This window comes from Coregonus lavaretus (genome assembly GCF_964263955.1).
Source record: "Coregonus lavaretus genome assembly, chromosome: 20".
Taxonomy (NCBI): Eukaryota; Metazoa; Chordata; class Actinopteri; order Salmoniformes; family Salmonidae; genus Coregonus; species Coregonus lavaretus.
In genome coordinates this window covers 3665851-3690478 of record NC_140007.1, presented here as the reverse complement: position 1 = coordinate 3690478, position 24628 = coordinate 3665851, and the positions used below count along the sequence as shown (strand labels likewise).

The 24628-nt window shown below is 44.7% G+C and overlaps 1 protein-coding gene across 1 annotated transcript; it reads left to right on the top strand.

The window, feature by feature from the left end:
• Positions 1-77: 77 nt before the first annotated feature.
• emilin3b (elastin microfibril interfacer 3b) lies at positions 78-24628 on the top strand (the record flags this gene model as incomplete). Its single annotated transcript, XM_084184747.1, has 6 exons — positions 78-277; positions 14417-14539; positions 21773-22119; positions 22229-22566; positions 22828-23178; positions 23486-24628. The coding sequence occupies 6 exons, from the start codon at positions 78-80 to the stop codon at positions 24626-24628; spliced, it is 2502 nt and encodes an 833-aa protein (XP_084040873.1).

Sequence of the window (24628 nt, the reverse complement as noted above, 5' to 3'; positions counted from 1 at the left end):
CCCTCAGTTGTTCATTTTTTTCCTCCTTTTTGGTGCTTTTCCACGGGTGCTATTTTTGCAGCCACTCAGAAGAGAAGATGAGGTCCAGGTTGTCTCAAGCCGCTTTGCAGCCCTTTGTTCTAGGAGTGCTGCTGTCACTGGTGGACACCAAAGGAACCTTCTATGGAACAGGCCATGGGAACCCTTTCTATGGAGGAGGCCATGGCAACAGATACAACCTGTACAAGTCTGGAGTCAACCCACACTACACCCCGGGCAAACCCATGGGCCGCCACAAGTAAGTGCACCTCCTGAAACTGTCTCCAGCCTCACCTGTACAAGTCATACTTTGTAATGACTTGGATTCATACAGCACCGCTCAAAGTGCTCAAAGTGGTTTACCTGGCAATAGGGATTTCCATTGCAAATCGAAATATGGACTTATAGTATTTTTCCAAAACAATTTACAATATAACAGGGGAACCCACCTTCAGCCGTATTTTCACATGAGCAACACATTACGGATGGGTAATAGAAATATGCTTTTGGTTAGCGTATCGCTTCAATAACACTGGCTGAATTGACTCGTGGTTTCTTTCTCTCTCACACAAACATCGTCAGCCTTTCTCTGCGGTTCACATTTAAAACCATCTGTGACTGAGGATAAACATTATGGAGAAACAATGACATGCTGCATTATGGAGACAGAGTCATTATAAGGTGTATTGCACTGTGGAGGGGAGAGCTTAGCTGATGACAGGGGAATTGATCTTCTGAGCTCTGTGTGTGCCAGTGTGTGTGTGTGTGTGTGTATGTGTGCGTGCATGCCTTTGTGTGTGTGTGTGGGGGGGGGGGGTTCAATTAGAAGACTAGAAGACCTACAGCTGGGTACCCCTAGCCAGATGGGTGTGATGCTAGTGGAAGGCTAAACTAGTACCAGGGCTTGTTGCTTTCTGATCCTGTTTTAGTCATTTAGTAATAATCAATTCAATCAAACCCTTATTTTTTGGTGTCTCTTTTTGGTGTCTCTGGTAATGGACAAAGAAACAAGCGAGAAGACAGAACAAGGCAAACATTTACCCTCCCACCCCCCTCCCACAGAACTTCCCTAACCCATAGTTAGATTACTGATTCACAATAGCAGTCTTAGAGAGTCATACGCTGATATAAGAACCATTATGTTTCTTTCACTTGCTCCATGTATCCGTGCTACAGATATTTCCATGTTTATAATGTCCATGAATGACAGCAGCCACTGCTGTCTTTTTAAAGACTGGAGGAGCCTGCCAACACAAATATATAATTTTTCTGTCTGCTGTTGAACCAGCCAGCCAAATACGTAGCTGTTTGAGAGACAGGCCCAAAGTAGTGTCATCATTTAACAGTCAGATAGTGAACATGGGATATTTCTACAAATTCTATCAAAGAGATGTGTAGCAAAATGTGTAGCTACATTTGAAATTGTGTTTTTTTACATTGGATAAAAGTAGAGACTCAGAGATAGAAAATGGTATATCATGCACTGCAGTTGAGGAACAATGGGAAAATACTGTAGTTCTGATTTGAAAGTTGATGAACTTGTAATCCCAGAGAAAATGGCCCTTAAATATTTTGGTAGACCTACTGGAGAGCTCTTCTTTGTCTACACCCATTCAGCATCGTTCACACCCTCTTAAGCCTTAGCCCCGCCCAGCTCTTTAAAGATTCACATGTGAGACCATGCACTAAACAGAGTGAGTAGTTTAGTAAAAAACCAAAGATTTCAAGACTAAAAGTGGTAGAAGTAGTAGCCTACAATAAGGAAAAACTCCAGGTAAAACTACACTTTATCTAGTCTTTGGCCTATTTCCTAATCTGACTTTCCTCTTTAAGGAATACCTGGGATAGGATAAATTAATCCTTCTACCCTCCCCCTCCCCCACCCCCCCAATCTATCATAAGGAGAATGCACCAATTTGTTAGTCGCTCTGGATAAGAGCGTCTGCTAAATGACGAAAATGTAATGTAAAATGTGCAAGTCATGTTGTTCTTCACATTACTGTCTCTGGTAAACACACACTATATCAAATAAAAGTGTATTTGTCACATGCACAGGATACAAAAGGTGTACACGGTACAGTGAAATGGTTACTTGCATAGTGGCAATATCAAAAACAGAAAGTGTCCAGCTAAAAATATTTCATAAATATTTCATAATTATTAGATGACGCTTACCCAACACACTTGTCTAAATGGATGGTTCATGTGAAGGAAATGCTATAACCACCACCCTGCCACATCTAGCTACAGTTGAAGTCGGAAGTTTACATACACTTAGGTTAGAGTCATTAAAACTCGTTTTTCAACCACTCCACAAATTTCTTGTTAACAAACTATAGTTTTGGCAAGTCGGTTAGGACATCTACTTTGTGCATGACACAAGTAATTTTTCCAACAATTGTTTACAGACAGATTATTTCACTTATAATTCACTGTATCACAATTCCAGTGGGTCAGAAGTTTATATACACTAAGTTGACTGTGCCTTTAAACAGCTTGGAAAATTCCAGAAAATGATGTCATGGCTTTAGAAGCTTCTGATAGGCTAATTGACATTTGAGTCAATTGGAGGTGTACCTGTGGATGTATTTCAAGGCCTACCTTCAAATTCAGTGCCTCTTTGCTTGACATCATGGGAAAATCCAAAGAAATCAGCCAAGACCTCAGAAAAAAATGTGTAGACCTCCACAAGTCTGGTTCATCCTTGGGAGCAATTTCCAAACGCCTGAAGGTACCACGTTCATCTGTACAAACAATAGTACACAAGTATAAACACCACGGGACCACGCAGCCGTCATACCGCTCAGGAAGGAGACGCATTCTGTCTCCTAGAGATGAACGTACTTTGGTGCGAAAAGTGCAAATCAATCCCAGAACAACAGAAATGGACTGTGTGAAGATGCTGGAGGAAACAGGTACAAAAGTATCTATATCCACAGTAAAACTAGTCCTATATCGACATAACCTGAAAGGCCGCTCAGCAAGGAAGAAGCCACTGCTCCAAAACCGCCATAAAAAAGCCAGACTACGGTTTGCAACTGCACATGGGGACAAAGATCGTACTTTTTGGAGAAATGTCCTCTGGTCTGATGAAACAAAAATAGAACTTTTTGGCCATAGTGACCATCGTTATGTTTGGAGGAAAAAGGGGAAGGCTTGCAAGCCAAAGAACACCATTCCAACCGTGAAGCACGGGGGTGGCAGCATCATGCTGTGGGGGTGCTTTGTTGCAGGAGGGACTGGTGCACTTCACAAAATAGATGGCATCATGAGGAAGGAAAATTATGTGGATATATTGGAGCAACATCTCAAGACATCAGTCAGGAAGTTAAAGCTTGGTCGCAAATGGGTCTTCCAAATGGACAATGACCCCAAGCACACTTCCAAAGTTGTGGCAAAATGGCTTAAGGACAACAAAGTCAAGGTATTGGAGTGGCCATCACAAAGCCCTGACCTCAATCCTATAGAAACGTTGTTGGCAGAACTGAAAAAGCGTGTGCGATCAAGGAGGCCTACAAACCTGACTCAGTTACACCAGCTCTGTCAGGAGGAATGGGCCAAAATTCACCCAACTTATTGTGGGAAGCTTGTGGAAGGCTACCCGAAACGTTTGCCCCAAGCTAAACAATTTAAAGGCAATGCTACCAAATACTAATTGAGTGTATGTAAACTTCTGACCCACAGGGAATGTGATGAAAGAAATAAAAGCTGAAATAAATCATTCTCTCTACTATTATTCTGACATTTCACATTCTTTAAATAAAGTGATTATCCTAACTGACCTAAGACAGGGCATTTTTACTAGGATTAAATATCAGTAATTGTGAAAAACCGACTTCAACTGTACATTGCATTTCTTATCCGAATGAGCGGTGGTTAGGGTGCTAAGTATTATGATACTGTGAGCGTAGTTTCCAAAATGTAACAGCAATAGTTTGAATCTCTGTCTCTCCCTTCCACTCTGACCCCTCCTTCTCCTATCCACGCAGTCATGTTATTGTTAGTCCAGTCCACTAGGGACCTGTTTTCATTGTATTACATTAGTAATCAATAACCTATATTGTGATTCTGTTATTATTTAGTTAGTTAGAAAAGAAATAATTAAGCCAATGTGTGTATTGTTGATTCATCAATAAGGTTAGGGTTCTTGCAGGTTCAAGGATTATGCGACGTTCAGAATGAGACTGATATGAGGTAATTATTATTATGTTATCGATATATAACATATGTCTCTTCTTAGAGTTTAATTTGGGAGATGGTAACTCGTTAAACAACTTATTCCGTGGTGCCTCAAATTCCTAATGAGTTGTTATGTGATTAATTTAATCGAGTGACAATTAAACATAGTTAGTTGATTCGATAAATAACAGTCATCACATTAATGTAAGTCATGTCACGACACCAACAAATACTTACTCAAGTGATAACATAGCTGGATCTAGGGGGAGAATCTCTCGCTCTAGTTCGTGTGGTTTTCTCCCTTTTCCTCATTTTATCATAAAAACTAAAAGGATTGTCATTGCAATTAATTGATTATATACAAGAACATAGGAATTGTTATGAGTGACCCATGCTGAAAGATGAAAGGACTGTGAAGAACATCGAGATGTTCAGCGTTGTAGAGAAAGACAGTTCCACATAGCAGGTTGTTGTTTGGCCCTGGGGGTTTTCAGTTCTGTCCTTTTCCCCTTTCTCTTGCTTGGCTTCCCCTGCGAGCTGTACCACTCTGGACAGCACCCCAGCTCCCTGCTGCTTTCCTCTAACAGCCTCAGCAGACAGACCTTGACCTGGCCCTACTTAGTCTTTACCCTCACCCTCACCCCTCCCTCCTCACCCCTCATCACCCTAATTCACCAAGGAGACATACCCTGACCCGGCCCAACATAGCCTTTACCCCCTTTTTTACCCGCCTCACCCTTACCTCTCCTCATCTTAATTCACCCAGAGAGAGGGTCTGACCTAACATTTAGTTTTTATCCCGACCCTCACCTACATACTCACCACACCCTTCCTCACTATATCTCACGCACTCTCTCTCCCCTTCCTCAGTCACTCTCTCCCCTCAACCTCCCCCTTCCCTCATCCTTCGATCTCCCCCTCCATCTCAACCTCCCCCTTCCTCCCTATCCCTCTGTCTCACCCTCAACCTCCCACTTCCTCCCTATCCCTCTGTCTCACCCTCAACCTCCCACTTCCTCCCTATCCCTCTGTCTCACCCTCAACCTCCCCCTTCCTCCATATCCCTCTGTCTCACCCTCAACCTCCCCCTTCCTTCCTAGCCCTCCCTCTCACCATTGCCTTAAATTTCTATAGAGACAGTAGGTATTTTATTGTGAACGGCTTACAAAGCTGTCATGAGACTGGGCTTACCAATGCACTACCTGGTGCCCATTTATAGTGTCAGATTTCTTACAGTGGCACTGACGCCAATTTGTTTAAATACACACACACAGTCCATGGTGGCATAGAAGTATAATAGGTACTTGAACCCCTGCATCCAATGAGTCTATACAGAGCTGATCATGGCAATCTTTAATTATACTATGCCTTTAGCAGCAGTGGAGCCTGACAGAGTTCAAGTTAAGCAGATAGAGACAGTGTGGACATCTCTATCTATTCTCCAGGTCGTAATAGGCCTCCTAACTTACCCAGGTCAACAGGACCCTGGGGATATGTCACAGGCAGACCACCACAGCAGATATATGACTTCAGTTAGCCGTCTCCAGGGCAGTGGAAATATAGGGGGCGGGGGATATAACAAAATGTGTGTGTGTGCGTGTGCGTGTGTATATGTGTGTGATTATCTGGAATTTCTAACACATAAAAAACCCCACCAAGAACATAACACATGTACAAAAGCTAGGTAGCAAAATATGTAGCCTAATAGTATTAACACATCACAACATTACATTTACGTCATTTAGCAGACGCTCTAATCCATACTGGGCCCCCTAGGGGTAACGAACCCACAACAATGGCGTTGCAAACGCCATGCTCTACCAACTGAGCTACACGGGACATCTCCGTCAAGTCTTCAGCTGTCGGTCTGTTGGCGTTTATTCTTTTTTTTCTTTTTTCTTTCTTGTTGCAATGGAGCGTGTGATTCAACAGACGTTCAGCCCCATTCATGCCGACTATTTCGTGGTGGGAGGGAATGTGCCCGCTACTCATTGTTAGTGACAAGGCAGACAATGATCACAATGGCTACAACTCAACTGCATGGGACTTACACAGACCACAGAGGGTTACAGGGGGGAGTATTGGTGAAAGGTTGTGTTTTTCACTCCAATCCAGCTCATTGGGATGTTGTTATAGTGTATTCTGCTGCTGCCATGTTTCTGTTTCAATTACCATAAATATAGTGGCTGCAGACAGAGCATGCAGAGGGAGTGGTCCATAAGAAAGTTATGAGTGCAGCCCCAAGATAGGTTCACTTGGGAACGTATGGTCCTTTGTCATTCATCTTATTGGCACATGACAAATGCATCTTTCAAACTCAGAAGCAGGAGTCAAGCCAGGTCAATGCCAGTTCAGTCTTTTGCATATGAAAATATCTTGTAATATTACTTTAATATTGCTTGATAGTGTTTTGTTTTGTTGGTGGGCCTACTTATTGATGGTAAACAAATATTAGAGAGTGTAGCTTCAAGTGGCAATCTGCGATTGTTAAATATAATTTGGACTTTTAAATTAATGTTATACAGTGGGGTCCGAAATTATTGACACACTTTGACTACATTTTTTTGGGGAAATTATATTATTTTATGTTAATACAATTGCTCAGATAGAGATTTTGTTGAACAAGTAATATTTTTTTTCTCAAAAAGGTAGGGGTCAAAATTATTGACACCCCTGTTTTCAATACCTTTCAATACCTTACCTTGTGAGGATAACGGCACTGAGCCTTTTTCTAAAATGTTTTGTGAGTTGGAGAACACATTGAAAGGGATCATTCCGCCATACAGAATCCTTCCAGATCCTTGATATATTTTGTCTGTGCTTATGGACTGCCCTCTTCAATTCAAACCATAGGTTTTCAATGGGTTTCAAGTCGGGAGACTGAGATGGCCATTTCAAACTGTTGATTTTGTGGCCAATTAACCATTTCTTTGTGAATTCTGATGTGTGTAGGGGTTATTGTCTTGCTGAAAGATCCACTTGCGGCAAAGTAGGGCTGACCCCAATTAGTCGACTGGTCAATTACTTGGTCGAAAGGCTGTTGGTCGACAAATATTTTTTTTTGTAGAGCAGTAGCAAATATATATATATATATATATTTTATGGCACACGAGACACCTGTCTTATTCGCGCTCATCTCAGTGAACAAATCCATTGCGGAGGCCGATACTAATACATTGCGGAGGCTGCGGGAATGGCACAGTCCAAGAAGAAGGAAGGTGTGGCTAAAATGCGCAATGCACGTCTCTCTCCATAATGTGCTCTCTCCCTCCAATTTGTGCACATTCATTGTTTCATAACTTCATTGTGTGAATTGTTTGTGTTTGATTGTTAGTGTCTATCAATTCCCCATGACATATATCACCAGTAGTACATTTACCGTTCATTCCTATAATTTCTAATCTACAATGTTGGTTTGGTTAAGGTAATTTCTGTTAATGCTTTCAATATTTGGACACGTTATTTGCAGAGCGCACAACCTATGCTACACTTGTGAGAAACAAGTTTTGGTTTATTTCATTCCATTTACGAGTTTTATCAATTTAGTTGTTGTCTTTTGTTTGGAGCTCCTGTCAATGTTGAGTAAGGACGTGCACCTGATTACGCATAGAAGTAGGCCTATATGACCATTTGGGGATCTGATAGTATTTCTGATTGGCTTAACACACCACCACTAATGAGCTGTGGAGCTTTTCAAAGTAATGTTTTCTTCACCTCAAACAGCAAGCAAACAAAGTCTGTTCTTACATGCATTGAGAATGACAATAGTTCCTCAATGTATTTGAAAAATCTTTCCACCTTTCGATAACCACTCAGCGTGAAAGGGAAAAATGTCATGCTCTTATCCAGTGGAAACATCATAAAATAGGCCTACCTGATTACTTCTTATCCCTTGCACAAATAGCCTACACCTGTGGCTGTCCCAAGCTCACTGGCAAGGGAAACTCTGAGGGCCCAGAATATTTGATACAATGTTACAAGTTTGCTAGAGAAAGCCTCAGGCCAGACCCAAGTTAATAGTTGATTTTAAAAAATAAAGTTCGTTGCAGACAGGCCATGCATAGCCAATGTGATTGATTGGTTATTTATTTTTATCAGGATATTTTCTACTTGCAGGCTGCAATGTTTTTATTTGTTGGCTTTATGTAGGTTATTTTTACATAGTTGGCAATAGCAATAGAAGTTACTTTTTAGGTTTGTACACTACGTGACCAAAAGTATGTGGACACCTGCTCGTCGAACATCTCATTCCAAAATCATGGGCATTAATATGGAGTTGGTCCCCACTTTGCTGCTATAACAGTCTCCACTCTTCTGGGAAGGCTTTCCACTAGATGTTGGAATATTGCTGTGGGGACTTGCTTCCATTCAGCCACAAGCGCATTAGTGAGGTCGGGCACTGATGTTGGGCGATTAGGCCTGGCTCGCAGTCAGCGTTCCAATTCATCCCAAAGGTGTTCAATGGGGTTGAGGTCAGGGCTCTGTGCAGGCCAGTCAAGTTCTTCCATATCGATCTCGACAAACCATTTCTGTATGGACCTCACTTTGTGCATGGGGGCATTGTCATGCTGAAACAGTAAAGGGCCTTCCCCAAACTGTTGCCACAAAGTTGGAATGTAATTGAATGTGGTAGCATTAAGCTTTCCCTTGTGAATGTTGACCTGTTTAAAGGTCTTACTCACATTGGCTACGGAGAGCAAGATCACACAGTCGTCCGGAACAGCTGGTGCTCTCATGCATAGTTCAGTGTTGCTTGTCTCGAATAGAGTATAGATGGCATTTAGCTCATCTGGTAGGCTCGTGTCAATGGGCAGAGTTTTCAGAAAACTCTCTTGGTAAATAGTTTGGTCTGCAGTTTATCATGAGGTATTCTAACTCAATCGAGCAAAAACTCTAGACTTTCTTAACATTAGAGATCACGCACCAGCTGTTGTTAACAAAGATAAACACCCCTCCCCCTCATCTTACCTGAGGCTGCCGACCGGTCTTGACAATGCATGGAAAAGCCAGTGAGATGTATATTATCCATGTCCTTGTTCAGCCACGACTCCATGAAACATAGAATATGACAGTTCTTCAGGTCGCGTTGGTAGTATAGTATCGAACAGAGCTCGCCCAGTTTGTTCCCTAGTGACTGTACGTTTGCCAACAGAACAGAGGGTAGAGTCGGTTTATTTGCACGCTAACGTAGTCTAGTCAGATTGACGGCACATCTGCCTCTTTAGCGCCGTTGCTTCCACTTTCGAGTCCCAGGGATTAGGGCCTGGTCCGGAGTAAGCAGAACGTCCAGAGCTGCCGACTCGTTTACCAGAACAGCGGTGGGGTGGATGCTTTGTTATTGTTTGAACTGCAGACTACCCCTTTAAACTGATTTTGAAAACCATCTTATCAATAGACTCTGCAAATGGTTATGTGAGATATTTCACACTCTAGACCACAAGCCACAACATGTATCCTTGTATGAATCACTTAGTGCTCTTCTCTGTGTACAAACGTGCTGTGACATTCATTCAGTCGATTTATCTGAGGTCATTGCTGATGAATTAGACAGGGGTCACAGGTTAGGGGTGAAATGTTGTTGAGGTCAGGAGGTCATGAGTCATTGCAGTGTGTTTGTATTGTTCCTTCAGTGAGAGCCTGAGATGGAGCCAGACCCAGCTATGGATCATAGTGGGTGGAGGACATAGGCTATACCCTGTCTGTCCGTCCCTCCGTCTGTCTGTCTGTCATCCTATAAACTGTCATTGTTGACAATTACACATGTTGCGTATATATTCTTAGACGTGCAGAGATGACAGCAGTGACAGACATTCTTGACATTCCCCAAGATGCTTTGACATGCATGCATCCAGCTATGTGTGCTGTATACTGTATGTCCACAATGGAGTAGCAGCAGGTAGAAATCACCTTTTTAATACATTAGCCAGTTTTTTCATGTGAAATGTCACATGAAGTATTCCAAAAACAAGTTTTCACATATGAAATGTCACGTGATGTGTTCCAAAAACATGGTCTCACAGGATTTCACATGTGAAATGTCACATTTGAAGTGTTCTAAAAATGCATGTTTTCACATGATTTCACATGTAAAATGTCACATTTCACTTGTAAATCATGTGATTTTCCACATTTGAAATCATGTGGTTCAACATGTGATAACATGAAACTGCACTGTTAGCCATTGCTGTTAATTTTGAGGCCAATACGTAAAGCTTATTAAAGAGCAGTGATACTAGCAAGAGCAGTGATACTAGCAAGAGCAGTGATACTAGCAAGAGCAGTGTGAGGGTTTCTTCTTTTTTCTCATCTTATTCAACTGTTACCATGCACCTACAAAAAAGATAGCTCAGATGTGAGTGCCTTTTGAATTTTGTACCTCAAGACCAGTACCACAAATAAAACCACAAATAAAGCCGTCTGAGTTTACAGTATAGGACAGGTTCTCAGGAACCCTGCAGGGGAGTGTGGAGAAGACTCTCAAACACGCACACAGATTCACACTCAGTATCCTCTCATTTCAGGTCCCAGATCAGTTCTGCTCATCCCTATTACCCAGAGTCTGGATTAACACAGCCTTACCATTGCTGGGATGTCTCACAAATACACACAATAGACCAAGTCCAAGTTCTCAGCACCAGGACAGCAGCTGAGGCCAGCTGAGTTGATAATACACAAACAGATACACAGACACATACACGCACATACACACCACACAGTCTCGTTCTTTATCACACACACACACACACTAGGGCTATGAAGCCTTCCTAATCTTCACGGCTCTTGCTGTGTGGTCTCAGTGGTCGTGAGACAGGGAAGTGAGAGCTCCAGTGTGTGTGTATGTGTATGTGTGCAGTTCTGTTGCTCTCAGGTTTATCTCTCTTTGCGATCTCTATTTGTCATTGACCCCATTTGCTGCTTTCCAAAGCAGAGGGGTTGGATTTGAGGTTCTCCGACCCAAATCTGTCGAAAGAGGGAATGAAAAAAGGTGACGAGTTGGAGAGAAAGAAGAGAGTGAGTTGGAGGAGGAATGAGAGGAAGAGTGAAGGGGGAGAAGGATGTGGAGAGGGGGAGTAATCACAGTGGAGGAGGAAGAATGGAGGAGGAGTGGAGCGAGAGGGATGAAAACGGCAGTAGGGAGAGAGGGGGTAAAGTAGGAGGGGAGTAGAGTCTTTCTGGTGGCTGTGTACATCTGGATTCCTGAGCTCTAGGCCTCAGTGCTGACAGTCTGAAGGACGCTCACTCAGCCCAGAAGTGCACCTGACAAACAAATCTGGGAGTGCAGTCTGTTTTCACTCCTCCGTCTGACCCTGTCGGTAAGGCGAGAAGAGTCTCTCTCACACACACGCGCACGCACTCTCACGAATTAACCAGACAACAGATAGTAAAGCAGTTTTATGCTGTCAATAAATCCACTATTTATAGGGAGGAAACTACCACAATAAAATCCTCTTTAGCTTTTTACTGTATGATTTTAAAACCAGTTGCGATGTTGTGACCTTTTACTGTAAAGGAGGCCCTGTGTGTGAGTGTGGGTGTGTGGGGATGTGTGTGTTCATGTTTGCCTTTGTCTGTGTATGTGTGCACAGCGATATCTATCCTGCCCCAGTCCCCTATCAACAGAGTCAACACAGGGAGAGAGCAGGAGAGTGCGTGCATGCCCACGCACGCACGCACACGCGCAAGCACACACACACACACACACCTCACACACAGAAAGGGGGATGGCTAAATCAGTGGTTTCTCATCATTTTTGATAGCCCTATGAACCTGTTAACTTGGCATTCACACACTTCTCTGCCTCAAAATTGTTCCTCTTCTTTCCTCCCAAAACACTTCTGTGTGCCCTGGAACAGCTGTGCAGCAGTGCTACGTTTCACATGCACTAAATAATAAGGACCCCTTGGAACCTTAACAATGCCTAACATCTGAGCCTAAAGAGGCCCTAGCACTGCTTCCTGTGTGGACGGGCCAAGGAACATTTAGCAGTTGATATAGTTGCACTAGCGATAAAGAGACAGATTGAAGAAATCATGCGATAACAGTTGAGAGTGGTCATAGAGAAGCTGTTCAGGGTTTGTGGAGATGCAATGCCGAGACAGTCGATGGCTGACCCTTACGGAAAAAACACATGATTTAACATTTCCACATGTTTTGCACATGTGAAATCATGTGTTTTTGGAACAATTCACATGTGATGATATTTTTACATGTGGATTTTCACATGGTCGCATAACCTTTAACATGTGCATTCAAATTTTTACATGAGATTTCACGGGTGATGCCCTGCTAACAGAAATGTGTAATTATGATACACACAGTGCTTTTAACTTTTGTCTACTTACATATTTGACTACATGTTTATTTATACAGTAATTATTATTCAACATGTCCTTACCTAGGATTTGAACTCACAACATCTTGATTCACTGCATTCCTATCGTTCTGCTACACCAGCCACCATGTCTGTGTCAATAACTGATTTCACCTGTATTCCTACACTTTGGACTTCAAAGTACATCTCAGCTTTGTTAAAAATACACTCAAGAAAAACTATTATATTTATAATAGTGATACAGGTGTAACATTAAAGCAGAATAATATGCTCCACCAACATTAGACAACTATTCAGAAAATCCTCAAAATGCTGAAATAAAAAAAATTAAATGAATGATGAGAGAATAGTCAGATTAACTGATAACTAAAATAGCAGTGCAGATGGCATGATTTTGCTAAGTGCAGAGATGTATTATAGGTATTGAATGTGTGTGGGAGTGCTATAGACTTTGTGGCGCAACAGAAAAGTCAGTGTACCTGAACTCCAGAGATTGTGAGTTAAAATCCCAGATGGGTTCATACTTTAGCTGAACAGCGATAACACATGAAATTGCACGTGATCACGTGAAGTTCCAAAAACACGTTTTCACATATGAAATGTCACATTTGAAGTGTTCTAAAAATGTATGTTTTTAGATGATTTCACATGTAAAATTTCACATGTCACTTGTAAAATCATGTGATTTTCCACATGTGAAATCATGTGGTTCCACGTGTGATAACATGAAACTGCACTGTTAGCCATTGCTGTTAATTTTGTGGGATTTTTTTGTAATTTTACGGTGCATTTCTACAGTAATAACATACTGTATTTTGCTATATATTTACTGCCAATTGCAATGCACTTGGGTAGGCAACTTTTTGGCCCGTCCTGCAAATTAACTTGGCATGCCTCACTTGCAATTGCATTTAAACTTATAGGACACTTTAGATGCGCTTATTATTTTATAGTAAGTTACCGGCTACCGAGTTGCGGCTAAAATAGTGGAAACAACTTTTAATGTATTTCTACAGCTGAACTGTATTTTGTCAGTAAATATACAACACCGAACTATATTCAGGAAGTACACAGAATTTCCAATTCTGGAAAATTTGGAAGTGGATTTTGGTTTACATTCTGAATTGACTGGAATGTAAGTGGAATTGGCCTCAACATTGTTAGCATACTTGGACGCAACCACACCTGGGATTTGAACTCACAACCTAGGATGCCGGTAACCTGAATTTCCTGCTTTGCCACCAGGTATGTGGCCATGACAGAGATCAACCACAGATTTATTAGCAAGAATACATTTATGCATTTTGCTAAAAGTTGCCCGGAATCAAGTCAATAATTGTGTGATTGTCACGTGTTGTTTCATGTTATCACATGTAGAGATTTTGCATCCCCGTGTTGTCACATTTATTTCACATAAATTTCACGAGATCATGTTCTCACATGTGCCAACATGTTGTCACGTGTATAGTTTTATGTTATCACATTAACTTCACATTAAATCACATGTAAATCACAAATGTATGTGTTTTCTCCGCAAGGGGAGTCTCAATGACACATATGTCTTCACGTATGATTTTGGACTAAAGTATAGTGCACTGAATGGGGGAATCAAGTGTCATTGGAAATGTCAAATTATGGCCAGAATTCAATCTTGAATTTCATCACTGCACTTTCAGAAAGTGCGGTACAAAATGATTGAATTCCGACCTTGGCCATTGTGAAAAGCAGCTGTGAGTGTTGGATTTGCAACTGTCTCTAATGTTGTTCTAGACAGCTTTAGCACACAGAGTTCTACAGGAGACTCAGCATCGGCTTGAGGACTTGATGACATGTTGTTTGTTGTTGTTGTTGTTCTCTTCTCTCTCTTTCTCTCTCGCTCTCTAACAGAAACCACTGTGCGTATGTGGTCCAGAAGAACATCACATGTACGATGCAGGACGGCATGGCCACCTATGTGAAAGCTGAATACACCACCAAGTGCATCTGGGGGCAGAAGTGTCCTGTCGTCATGTAAGTCTACACTCTTACAAAAAATATTACATTCCAACTAAATTAAATTCCAAAGATTTAATGTTTTTACAATTCCAATTCAATTCCCATTAAAAAAGTCCAAACAGTTTAATTCCAATTCAATTCCAATTCTATAACTTTAAGATTTTTTAAATTAGGATTTAATTATATTTAAATGCTCCACTTCATGAGTGAATTCAATAATTTAATTGGAATTTCAAATTCAATTGGAATTGACCCCAACCCTGAAAGTTACTGTACTCAATTCAGACCCACCAGCCTCTGACTCTACCATACTTACAGTAACATGAGAGAGGATACATACAAATTAGATACTGACAGTAGCTAGCTTTCCATCCAATTGGCAACATATTTTAATGGAAATATTCTAAAATCTGAAACCCACCAGTGGTGTTTCCACCAAACTGGCTTGTTGCAGATAAAAATCAATGAAAATCTAATGTTCAAATTGTTTCCATCGCATTTTCAACTCTACTGAGGTGTGTCACAAAAACTGTTGTTTTAAATTGCAAATGTGCCTAATCTGGTCTTGGTACTTGCGCTCTAGCCAACAGCTCGCAGATACAGTACGGGTAGGCTCTGCAGGTAGGTTAGTCTACATGATGATATTATGGATACAGTGAGGGAAAAAAGTATTTGATCCCCTGCTGATTTTGTACGTTTGCCCACTGACAAAGAAATGATCAGTCCATAATTTTAATGGTAGGTTTATTTGAAAAGTGAGAGACAGAATAACAACAAAAAAATCCAGAAAAACGCATGTCAAAAATGATTTGCATTTTAATGAGGGAAATAAGTATTTGACCCCCTCTCAATTATAAGGATTTCTGGCTCCCAGTGTCACGATCGTTACCGGATGAGACGGACCAAGGCGCAGCGTGATAAGCGTACATATTTTATTAAGTACACACACGAACCAAAACAACAAACAAACGATACGTGAAGTCCTAGGTTACAACACAAACCTTAACGGAACAAGATTCCACATTTGACTAATGCCAAACGGGCTGCCTAAGTATGGTCCCCAATCAGAGACAACGAGCTACAGCCGTCTCTGATTGGGAACCACCCTGGCCAACATAGATAAACACGAACTAGAACAAAACCCAATGAAAACTAAACATAGAAAATCCACACCCTGGCTCAACAATTAAGAGTCCCCAGAGCCAGGACGTGACAGTACCCCCCCCCCCCCCCCAGGACCGCGCCACACCAACACAACAGGGTAGGGGCCGGGTGGGCATTCCGCCTCGGAGGCGGATCCGGCTCCGGGCGTGACCACCACTCTCTCTCTACCCCCCCCGTTGCGCCCCTGGTCTGGTCTGGCCCCGCTGGCCGGAGCTGGACTCAACACCGGTGGAGCGGATTGCTCTGGCTCCGGAGTGGAGCAGCTGACCGGTGCCGGACCAGGCACCGGTGGAACAGGCACGGACCGTGCCGGACTGACGACGCGCACCACTGGCTTGGTGCGGGGAGCAGGTACTGGCCGGACCGGGCTGACAACGCACACCACTGGCTTGGTGCGGGGAGCAGGAACAGGCCAGACCGGGCTGGCAACGCGCACCACTGTCTTGGTGCGGGGAGCAGGAACAGGCCGGACCGGGCTGGCGACGCGCACCACTGGCTTGGTGCGGGGAGCAGGAACAGGCCGGACCAGGCTGGCGACGTGCACCACAGGCTTGGTGCGAGGGACAGGAACAGGCCGGACCGGGCTGGCGACGCGCACCACTGGCTTGGTGCGGGGAGCAGGAACAGGCCGGACCGGGCTGGCAACGCGCACCACAAGCTTGGTGCGGGGAGCAGGAACAGGCCGGGCTGGACTGGGAGCACGCACCATAGGCTTGGTGTGGGGAGCAGGAACAGGCCGGAAAGGGCTGGCGACGCGCACCACTGCCTTGGTGCGGGGAGCAGGAACAGGCCGGGCTGGACTGTGGAGGCGGACTGGAGATCTGGAGCGGAGAGCTGACACAACCCGTCCTGGCTGAATGCCTACTTCCACACAATATGTGTGAGGCATCAGCACAGGACGTACAGGGCTGTGCACTCGTACTGGCGCTACAGCACGTGGCACTGGCGCAGGATATACGGGACCGAGGAGGGGTACTGGAGGCCACGAGCGTTGAGCCGGCACACTCCGTCCTGGCTGCATGCCCACCTTAGCACGACACGTGCGTGGTGCTAGCACAGGACGTACAGGACTGTGCCGGAACACTCGCGGCACAGTACGTGGCTCAGCCAAGCACCCTTTTAGCCCCCCCCAAACATTTTATTGGGGCTGTCTCTCAAGCTTCCTCCTCGGCCAGTACCCTCTGCGTTGCCGCTGCTCCTCTCTGTAGCGCGCCTCCACAGTCTCCTCTCCTGCCTGGGCATACACCTTTGCCCATGGCCCTCTGCCCGCGAATATCTCCTCCCATGACCACCATTCGCCCACCTGAGCCATCGCCCTCTTCTCCTCCTGGGCACCAGTTAGTTGGTGGGATCTTCTGTCATGATCGTTACCGGATGAAGCGGACCAAGGCTCAGCGTGATAAACGTACATACTTTATTAAGTACACACACGAATCAAAACAACAAACAAACGATACGTGAAGTCCTAGGTTACAACACAAACCTTAACGGAACATGATCCCACATTTGACTAGTGCCAAACGGGCTGCCTAAGTATGGTCCCCAATCAGAGACAACGAGCTACAGCCATCTCTGATTGGGAACCACCCTGGCCAAAATAGATAAACACGAACTAGAACAAAACCCAATGAAAACTAAACATAGAAAATCCACACCCTGGCTCAACAATTAAGAGTCCCCAGAGCCAGGGCGTGACACCCAGGTGTCCTTTATACAGGTAACGAGCTGAGATTAGGAGCACACTCTTAAAGGGAGTGCTCCTAATCTCAGTTTGTTACCTGTTTAAAAGACACCTGTCCACAGAAGCAATCAATCAATCAGATTCCAAACTCTCCACCATGGCCAAGACCAAAGAGCTCTCCAAGGATGTCAGGGACAAGATTGTAGACCTACACAAGGCTGGAATGGGCTACAAGACCATCGCCAAGCAGCTTGGTGAGAAGGTGACAACAGTTGGTGCGATTATTCGCAAATGGAAGAAACAAAAAATAACTGTCAATCTCCCTCGGCCTGGGGCTCCATGCAAGATCTCACCTCATGGAGTTGCAATGATCATGAGAACGTTGAGGAATCTGCCCAGAACTACACAGGATGATCTTGTCAATGATCTCAAGGCAGCTGGGACCATAGTCACCAAGAAAACAATTGGTAACACACTACGCCGTGAAGGACTGAAATGCTGCAGCGCCCGCAAGGTCCCCCAGCTCAAGAAAGCACATATACAGGCCCGTCTGAAGATTGCCAATGAACACCTGAATGATTCAGAGGAGAACTGGGTGAAAGTGTTGTGGTCAGATGAGACCAAAATCTAGCTCTTTGGCATCATCTCAACTCGCTGTGTTTGGAGGAGGAGGAATGCTGCCTATGACCCCAAGAACACCATCCCCACGTCAAACATGGAGGTGGAAACATTATGCTTTGGGGGTGTTTTTCTGCTAAGGGGATAGGACAACTTCACCGCATCAAACGGACGATGGACGGGGCCATGTACCGTCAAATCTTGGGTGAGAACCTCCTTCCCTCAGCCAGGGCATTGAAAATGGGTCGTGGATGGGTATTTCAGCATGACAATGACCCAAAACACAAGGCCAAGGCAACAAAGGAGTGGCTCAAGAAGAAGCACATTAAGGTCCTGGAGTGGCCTAGCCAGTGTCCAGACCTTAATCCCATAGAAAATCTGTGGAGGGAGCTGAAGGTTCGAGTTGCCAAACGTCAGCCTCGAAACCTTAATGACTTGGAGAAGATCTGCAAAGAGGAGTGGGACAAAATCCCTCCTAAGATGTGTGCAAACCTGGTGGCCAACTACAAGAAACGTCTGACCTCTGTGATTGCTAACAAGGGTTTTGCCACCAAGTACTAAGTCATGTTTTGCAGAGGGGTTAAATACTTATTTCCCTCATTAAAATGCAAATCAATTTCTAACATTTTTGACATGCGTTTTTCTGGATTTTTTTGTTGTTATTCTGTCTCTCACTGTTCAAATAAACCTACCATTAAAATTATAGACTGATCATGTCTTTTTCAGTCGGCAAACGTACAAAATCAGCAGGGGTTCAAATACTTTTTTCCCTCACTGTAAGAGCGAGAATGTTTTTATTTATCAAAATAGCAGTGAAGCATCGATCATCATGTCACCAGAATAACACTCTGGATATTTATTGGAAAGCTCACCACCCTGTGAAGTTCAGCATATCGTATTTCATCTGTAGCCTAATAAACTGCATGGTAGGCCTATCGCTAGTTGTAGTAGGAGGACCACACACCATGACTCGCATGACTCCAAGTTTACTTTGATTTGATAGTTATTATTTTACATTTTAGTCATTTAGCAGACGCTCTTATCCAGTGTGACTTACAGTTAGTGAGTGCATACATTTTTCATACTGGCCCCCCGTGGGAATTATATCAATATTTGTGCATAAAGGTGTTTCCACTGCCATTTCTTGTAACATTTATTTTACAGACACAAAAAGATCCCACAATGACGAACGAACAAATTATCTGTCAGCATTAATTAAATTGTACCAAAACTTCCTGTTTCCATCACAACTGTCATAATTTTTTAAAATATGGTATGACTTTACTCGCATAAAACTGTGGATGGAAGCGTGGTTTGTGAGACTACTGTTGTACACTTTCCATAGTTTTGACAGGCATAGCAAAGTAGGCAGTGTCAAAAGTCGTGGTCAAAAGTTTTGAGAATGACACAAATATAAATTTTCACGAAGTCTGCTACCTCAGTTTTTATGATGGCAATTTGCATATACTCCAGAATGTTATGAAGAGTGATCAGATGAATTGCAATTAATTGCAAAGTCCCTCTTTGCCATTAAAATGAACTTAATCCCCCCCAAAAATGTCCATGCTTTTCAGCCCTGCCACAAAACGACCAGCTGACATCATGTCAGTGATTCTCTCGTTAACACAGGTGAGAGTGTTGACGAGGACAAGGCTGGAGATCACTCTGTCATGCTGATTGAGTTAGAATAACAGACTGGAAGCTTTAAAAGGAGGGTGGTGCTTGAAATCATTGTTCTTCCTCTGTTAACCATGGTTACCTGCAAGGAAACATGTGCCGTCATCATTGCTTTGCACAAAAAGGGCTTCACAGGCAATGATATTGCTGCTAGTAAGATTGCACCTAAATCAACCATTTATCGGATCATCAAGAACTTCAAGGTGAGAGATTCAATTGTTGTGAAGAAGGCTTCAGGGCGCCCAAGAAAGTCCAGCAAGCGCCAGGACCGTCTCCTAAATTGATTCAGCTGCGGGATCGGGGCACCACCAGTGCAGAGCTTGCTCAGGAATGCTAGCAGGCAGGTGTGAGTGCATCTGCACTCACAGTGAGGTGAAGACTTTTGGAGGATGGCCTGGTGTCAAGAAGGGCAGCAAGGAAGCCACTTCTCTCCAGGAAAAACATCAGGGACAGACTGATATTCTGCAAAAGATACAGGGATTGGACTGCTGAGGACTGGGGTAAAGTCATTTTGTCTGATGAATCCCCTTTCCGATTGTTTGTGGCATCCGAAAAAAAGCTTGTCCGGAGAAGACAAGGTGAGCGCTACCATCAGTCCTGTGTCATGCCAACAGTAAAGCATCCTGAGACCATTCATGTGTGGGGTTGCTTCTCAGCTAAGGGAGTGGGCTCACTCACATGAATAAAGAATGGTACCAACACATCCTCTGAGAGCAACTTCTCCCAACCATCAAAGAACAGTTTGGTGACGAACAATGCCTTTTCCAGCATGATCGAGCACCTTGCCATAAGGCAAAGGTGATAACTAAGTGGCTCGGGGAACAAAACATCAACATTTTGGGTCCATGGCCAGGAAACTCCCCAGACCTTAATCCCATTGAGAACTTGTGGTCAATCCTCAAGAGGCGGGTGGACAAACAAAAACCCACAAATTCTGACAAATTCCAAGCATTAATTATGCAATAATGGGCTGCCATCAATCAGGATGTGGCCCAGAAGTTAATTGACAGCATGCCAGGGCGGATTGCAGAGGTCTTGGAAAAGAAGGGTCAACACTGCAAATATTGACTCTTTGCATAAACTTAATGTAATTGTCAATAAAAGCCTTTGACACTTATGGAGTGCTTGTAATTATACTTCAGTATACCATAGTAGCATCTGACAAAAATATCTAATAACACTGAAGCAGCAAAATTCGTGAAGACCAATACTTGTGTCATTCTCAAAACTTTTGACCACGACTGTTCTATGCATTGGGACACATGTATTAGTGCTGCCCCCTGGTGGTGTCAGTTTATACTACTAGTTAACTCCACACTGTCCCTCCAGCTGCACTTCCAGCTGTGTTTGTGGTCAGTGGCTCTGTGACTCTGCTCAGGCCTCAAAGGTTGGAAAGTGTTAATGCTCTGCTAGTTTTCACAATAATTGGATTGTTATAAAATTGGACAATTTCTTTCCATCTCAGTGGATTATAAACAAACTCATATTATGGTTATTACAGAGGCAACCTTTTCAGTATAAGCTTACAATAACCTGTCAGTGAAATTGTGCTGTTTCTGTTTGTGTGCATGCATGAGTGCGTGTGTGTGCGTGCGTGTGTGTGCGTGTGTGTGTGTGTGTTTGTGCGTGTGTGTGTGTCTATAGCTCATCTCTGTAATGAGTGTATGAGCTGGGATGTCAGATTCTTGCTGATGTGACTGAAGCCTCTCAAAGGTCACCTGTAGTGACATCACAGAGAGAAAGAATCAAAGGATTTCTACTTCAAATAAAATGGAGGGAATGAGAGAGAGAGAGAGAGAGAGAGAGAGAGAGAGAGAAGAGAGAGAGTAGAGATCACTATTCTTCAGTAGAAGAGTAGAGTAGACACTTTAAGACATAACAGTCTCAGTGAGGGCAATGACCCTTGTAACAATCCCTCATCTGAGAACGCATCATCTTCACACTAAACCGTCTCTTTATCTCCTAATCTACTGTTCATACCCTCCCCAATCTCATTATACAAACCCTGATCCTTTGATCTATCCTCTCCTCTCCTCCCATCTCACTTTCTAAGATAGTCACTGACCTCTTGTTATCTTCTCTCTGCTCCTCTCCATCCTCCACTCCAGGTACCGGACCTTCTACAAGCCTAAGTATAAGGTGGGCTATAAGAGGATTACTGAGCTGGAGTGGAGGTGTTGTCCTGGCTACTCTGGGGAGAACTGCTACGATGGACCCACCTCTCTGCCCGATATGCCTCCCTTCAAAGGGGGTGCCCCACACCGACCAGGGATTAAGGGGTACCCCCATGGGCACCCCCATGGGCACCCCCACGGGCACCCCCGACCTCCCCTGAACCACAAACCTGTCCCTGGTGGGGCTAATCTGGAGCCAGGGAGGCCCTTCCCAAGTCAGCCTGATAGAAGACCCATCCCCACTGGACAACTGCCCGCCGGGAACGGCAAACCCAAATATGGTGAGACCAGACAGGGGGTGAAATATTTGCCAATTTATATTTTCAAACCCTGATATACTCTTCCCCTCTCCTCCCCTTGCCCTATGTAATAACTTTTTTTTATCTCTAGGTAATACAATTGGTGTTAGTGGAGACTGTCTGGATCGTATGGAGGAGGACCTGCTTCGTCTAACCCAGGGTCTGGACACTCTGAACGGGGTGATGGCTGGCCTAGAGGACCGCCTGCGCCTCTCTCTCCGGGAGGACACAAAAAATATGCTGGGCTCCCTGCTCTCCACCATCCCTCGTCTTTCAGACTCCTCTGTTGGCTTCGGGGTGATCCCAGACGGGACCCCAGATGGCCTGGAGTGGGGAGAGGGTTTTCCCGGGTTTGGAGAACTGGCTGGGAGGGTGACAGAGGTGAAGGATGAGCTCAAAGCCAAGGGACATGTGCTTGAGAAAATACAGGTGGGTGCCACATTTTTGTTAATGTTATTAGACTGGTTTATGCTAGTTTATGGAAATGTAGAAAAACAAGCAGATGTCTAAATCAATAATATAACTTTTGGAACAATGCTGATTGGTAACATTCTGAATCTCACACTGAGATTCTGTATATCTATGTCTCTGGACTGGGCTATTTCCACACAATGTCAATCACTTACAGTGTCAAATGAATTTGAGGAAAGTGCTACCTAAAGCCAAACCATTGTCATTGTCATTCCTCAGGGAATGGTTCTGGGCCATGAAGGGCAGCTGAAAAGGCTGTTGGAAGCTGCGACCGGCAGGCCCATCACTGGGTCAGTCTCTCCCTCCATCCTGGAGGAGCTGCTGGATGCTAAACTAGCAGGTGTCCGCGCTGACATCCTGGACGGCTTTGAGAGGCGTCTGTCTGGCCTGGAGAACCACTGTGAGGAGAGGATAGGAGAGGTCCAGAGACAGTGCCATAATGAACACATGAACGGCCAGGAGCAGATGCAGCAGTCGCTGGACGGCAGAGAGACTGGACTGAGAGAGGAGCTGGGTACTCTGCAAGCCCAGATACAGGGACTCACCCTCACGGAGAGCTGCTGTGGACAGGTACCAATTATCTTTGGTGTTTCTCAATGCTACTGGACATGGCATGTTTTTATTGAGGCAACAGAAATACATCAATACTTCAAACACTAGCTACCACATCAAATGTGGTAGCTAGCTACCAGTTACTAGTTATCTGTAAATATTAAATATTCAGTTAAATATTACCCCTACTGCAACATTCATTTATTTATGATAAGCCTCTGTGGATAAGAGGTTCTGCTAAATGGCTAAAACTTGTATATCACAAAAATATTTGCAAAATGTCTTATCGCTAAACTATATGCCTGACATGTGACTGTCCCTGCAGGTGAACAGCCTGTCCCAGAGGATGTTGATGCTGGAGGAGTCAGTGAAGGGGTTAACAGAGTCCCAGCGGCAGCTTCAGGCTGCTCTCACTGACCAGACCATCCACATTGAGACCCTGATAGAGGCCCGTCTGGAAGACATAGATGCCAGGCTCCATGCCACCGAGTCTGGGGATGTAGGGGTTGGCGGGGTGCCTGGAGGCCTGGACGGCTTCAAGACCCTGCTGGAGGACAAGCTGAAGTCCCTGGAGGAGAGGGTGTTTGTGGCCGTGGAGGAGCTGAGTAACGCCACCACCCCAGCTGTGCTGGAGGGTCAGGTGATGCCCGCCCTGGAGACAGAGATTGAGTCGGTCATGAGGAGGGTGGAGGGAGACCTGGACGGCATCCAGAGACAACTCACAGACCTGGAGCTCCTCTGCACCTCCTCCTGCTCCCACGCCACTCCCCCTGGAGGAGGCGCAGTGATAGGCCTAGCAGAGGAGTGTGAGGAGGTGGAAAAGAAGGTGTCAGGCCGTCTAGACTCCCATGCTGACCAGCTGGACCGTCTCAATACCACTCTGCAGACCCTACTGAACCGCATTGCCCAGGAGGACGAGGAAGGCTCTGTCCAGGGAGAGATCACCCTCCTCAAGATCAACGTCAACTCTGTCAACCGCACCCTGAAGGGCCTGAGGGACTCTGTTAGCCTGTTCACTAAGGAAGTGGGCCATGCTAACGCCACGTGGACACACAGGGAGAACCAGCTAGCCACCCAGGTCCAGGGCATCACCCAGCTAGTGGGGCGCCAGGCCTCCCTCCTAGGGGCCGGGGAGCACCGACTTGCCCAGCTGAAGGGGGAGCTGGTGAGCCTGAGAAGGAGGCTGGCCGGGGAGCTGCAGGGCTGCAGGAGCACGGCCCTGGGGGTGCAGAGGGAGGTGAAGGAGGTGGATAGTCGCGTGACCCAGGTGGAGGGACAGTGTGGCAGCCTGGGGGAGCTGGCGGACCACCTGGAGAGGATCAGGACAGAGCTGGAGAGACACTCAGACTCGTACCTGTCACAGGTCAAAGGAACGATGGCCAGTCACTCTACACAGCTGTCCGTGCTGAAGGGGGAAATGAAAGACTATGTCGGAAAGGGCTTAGCCAATCAGAGGGGAGACCAGTAG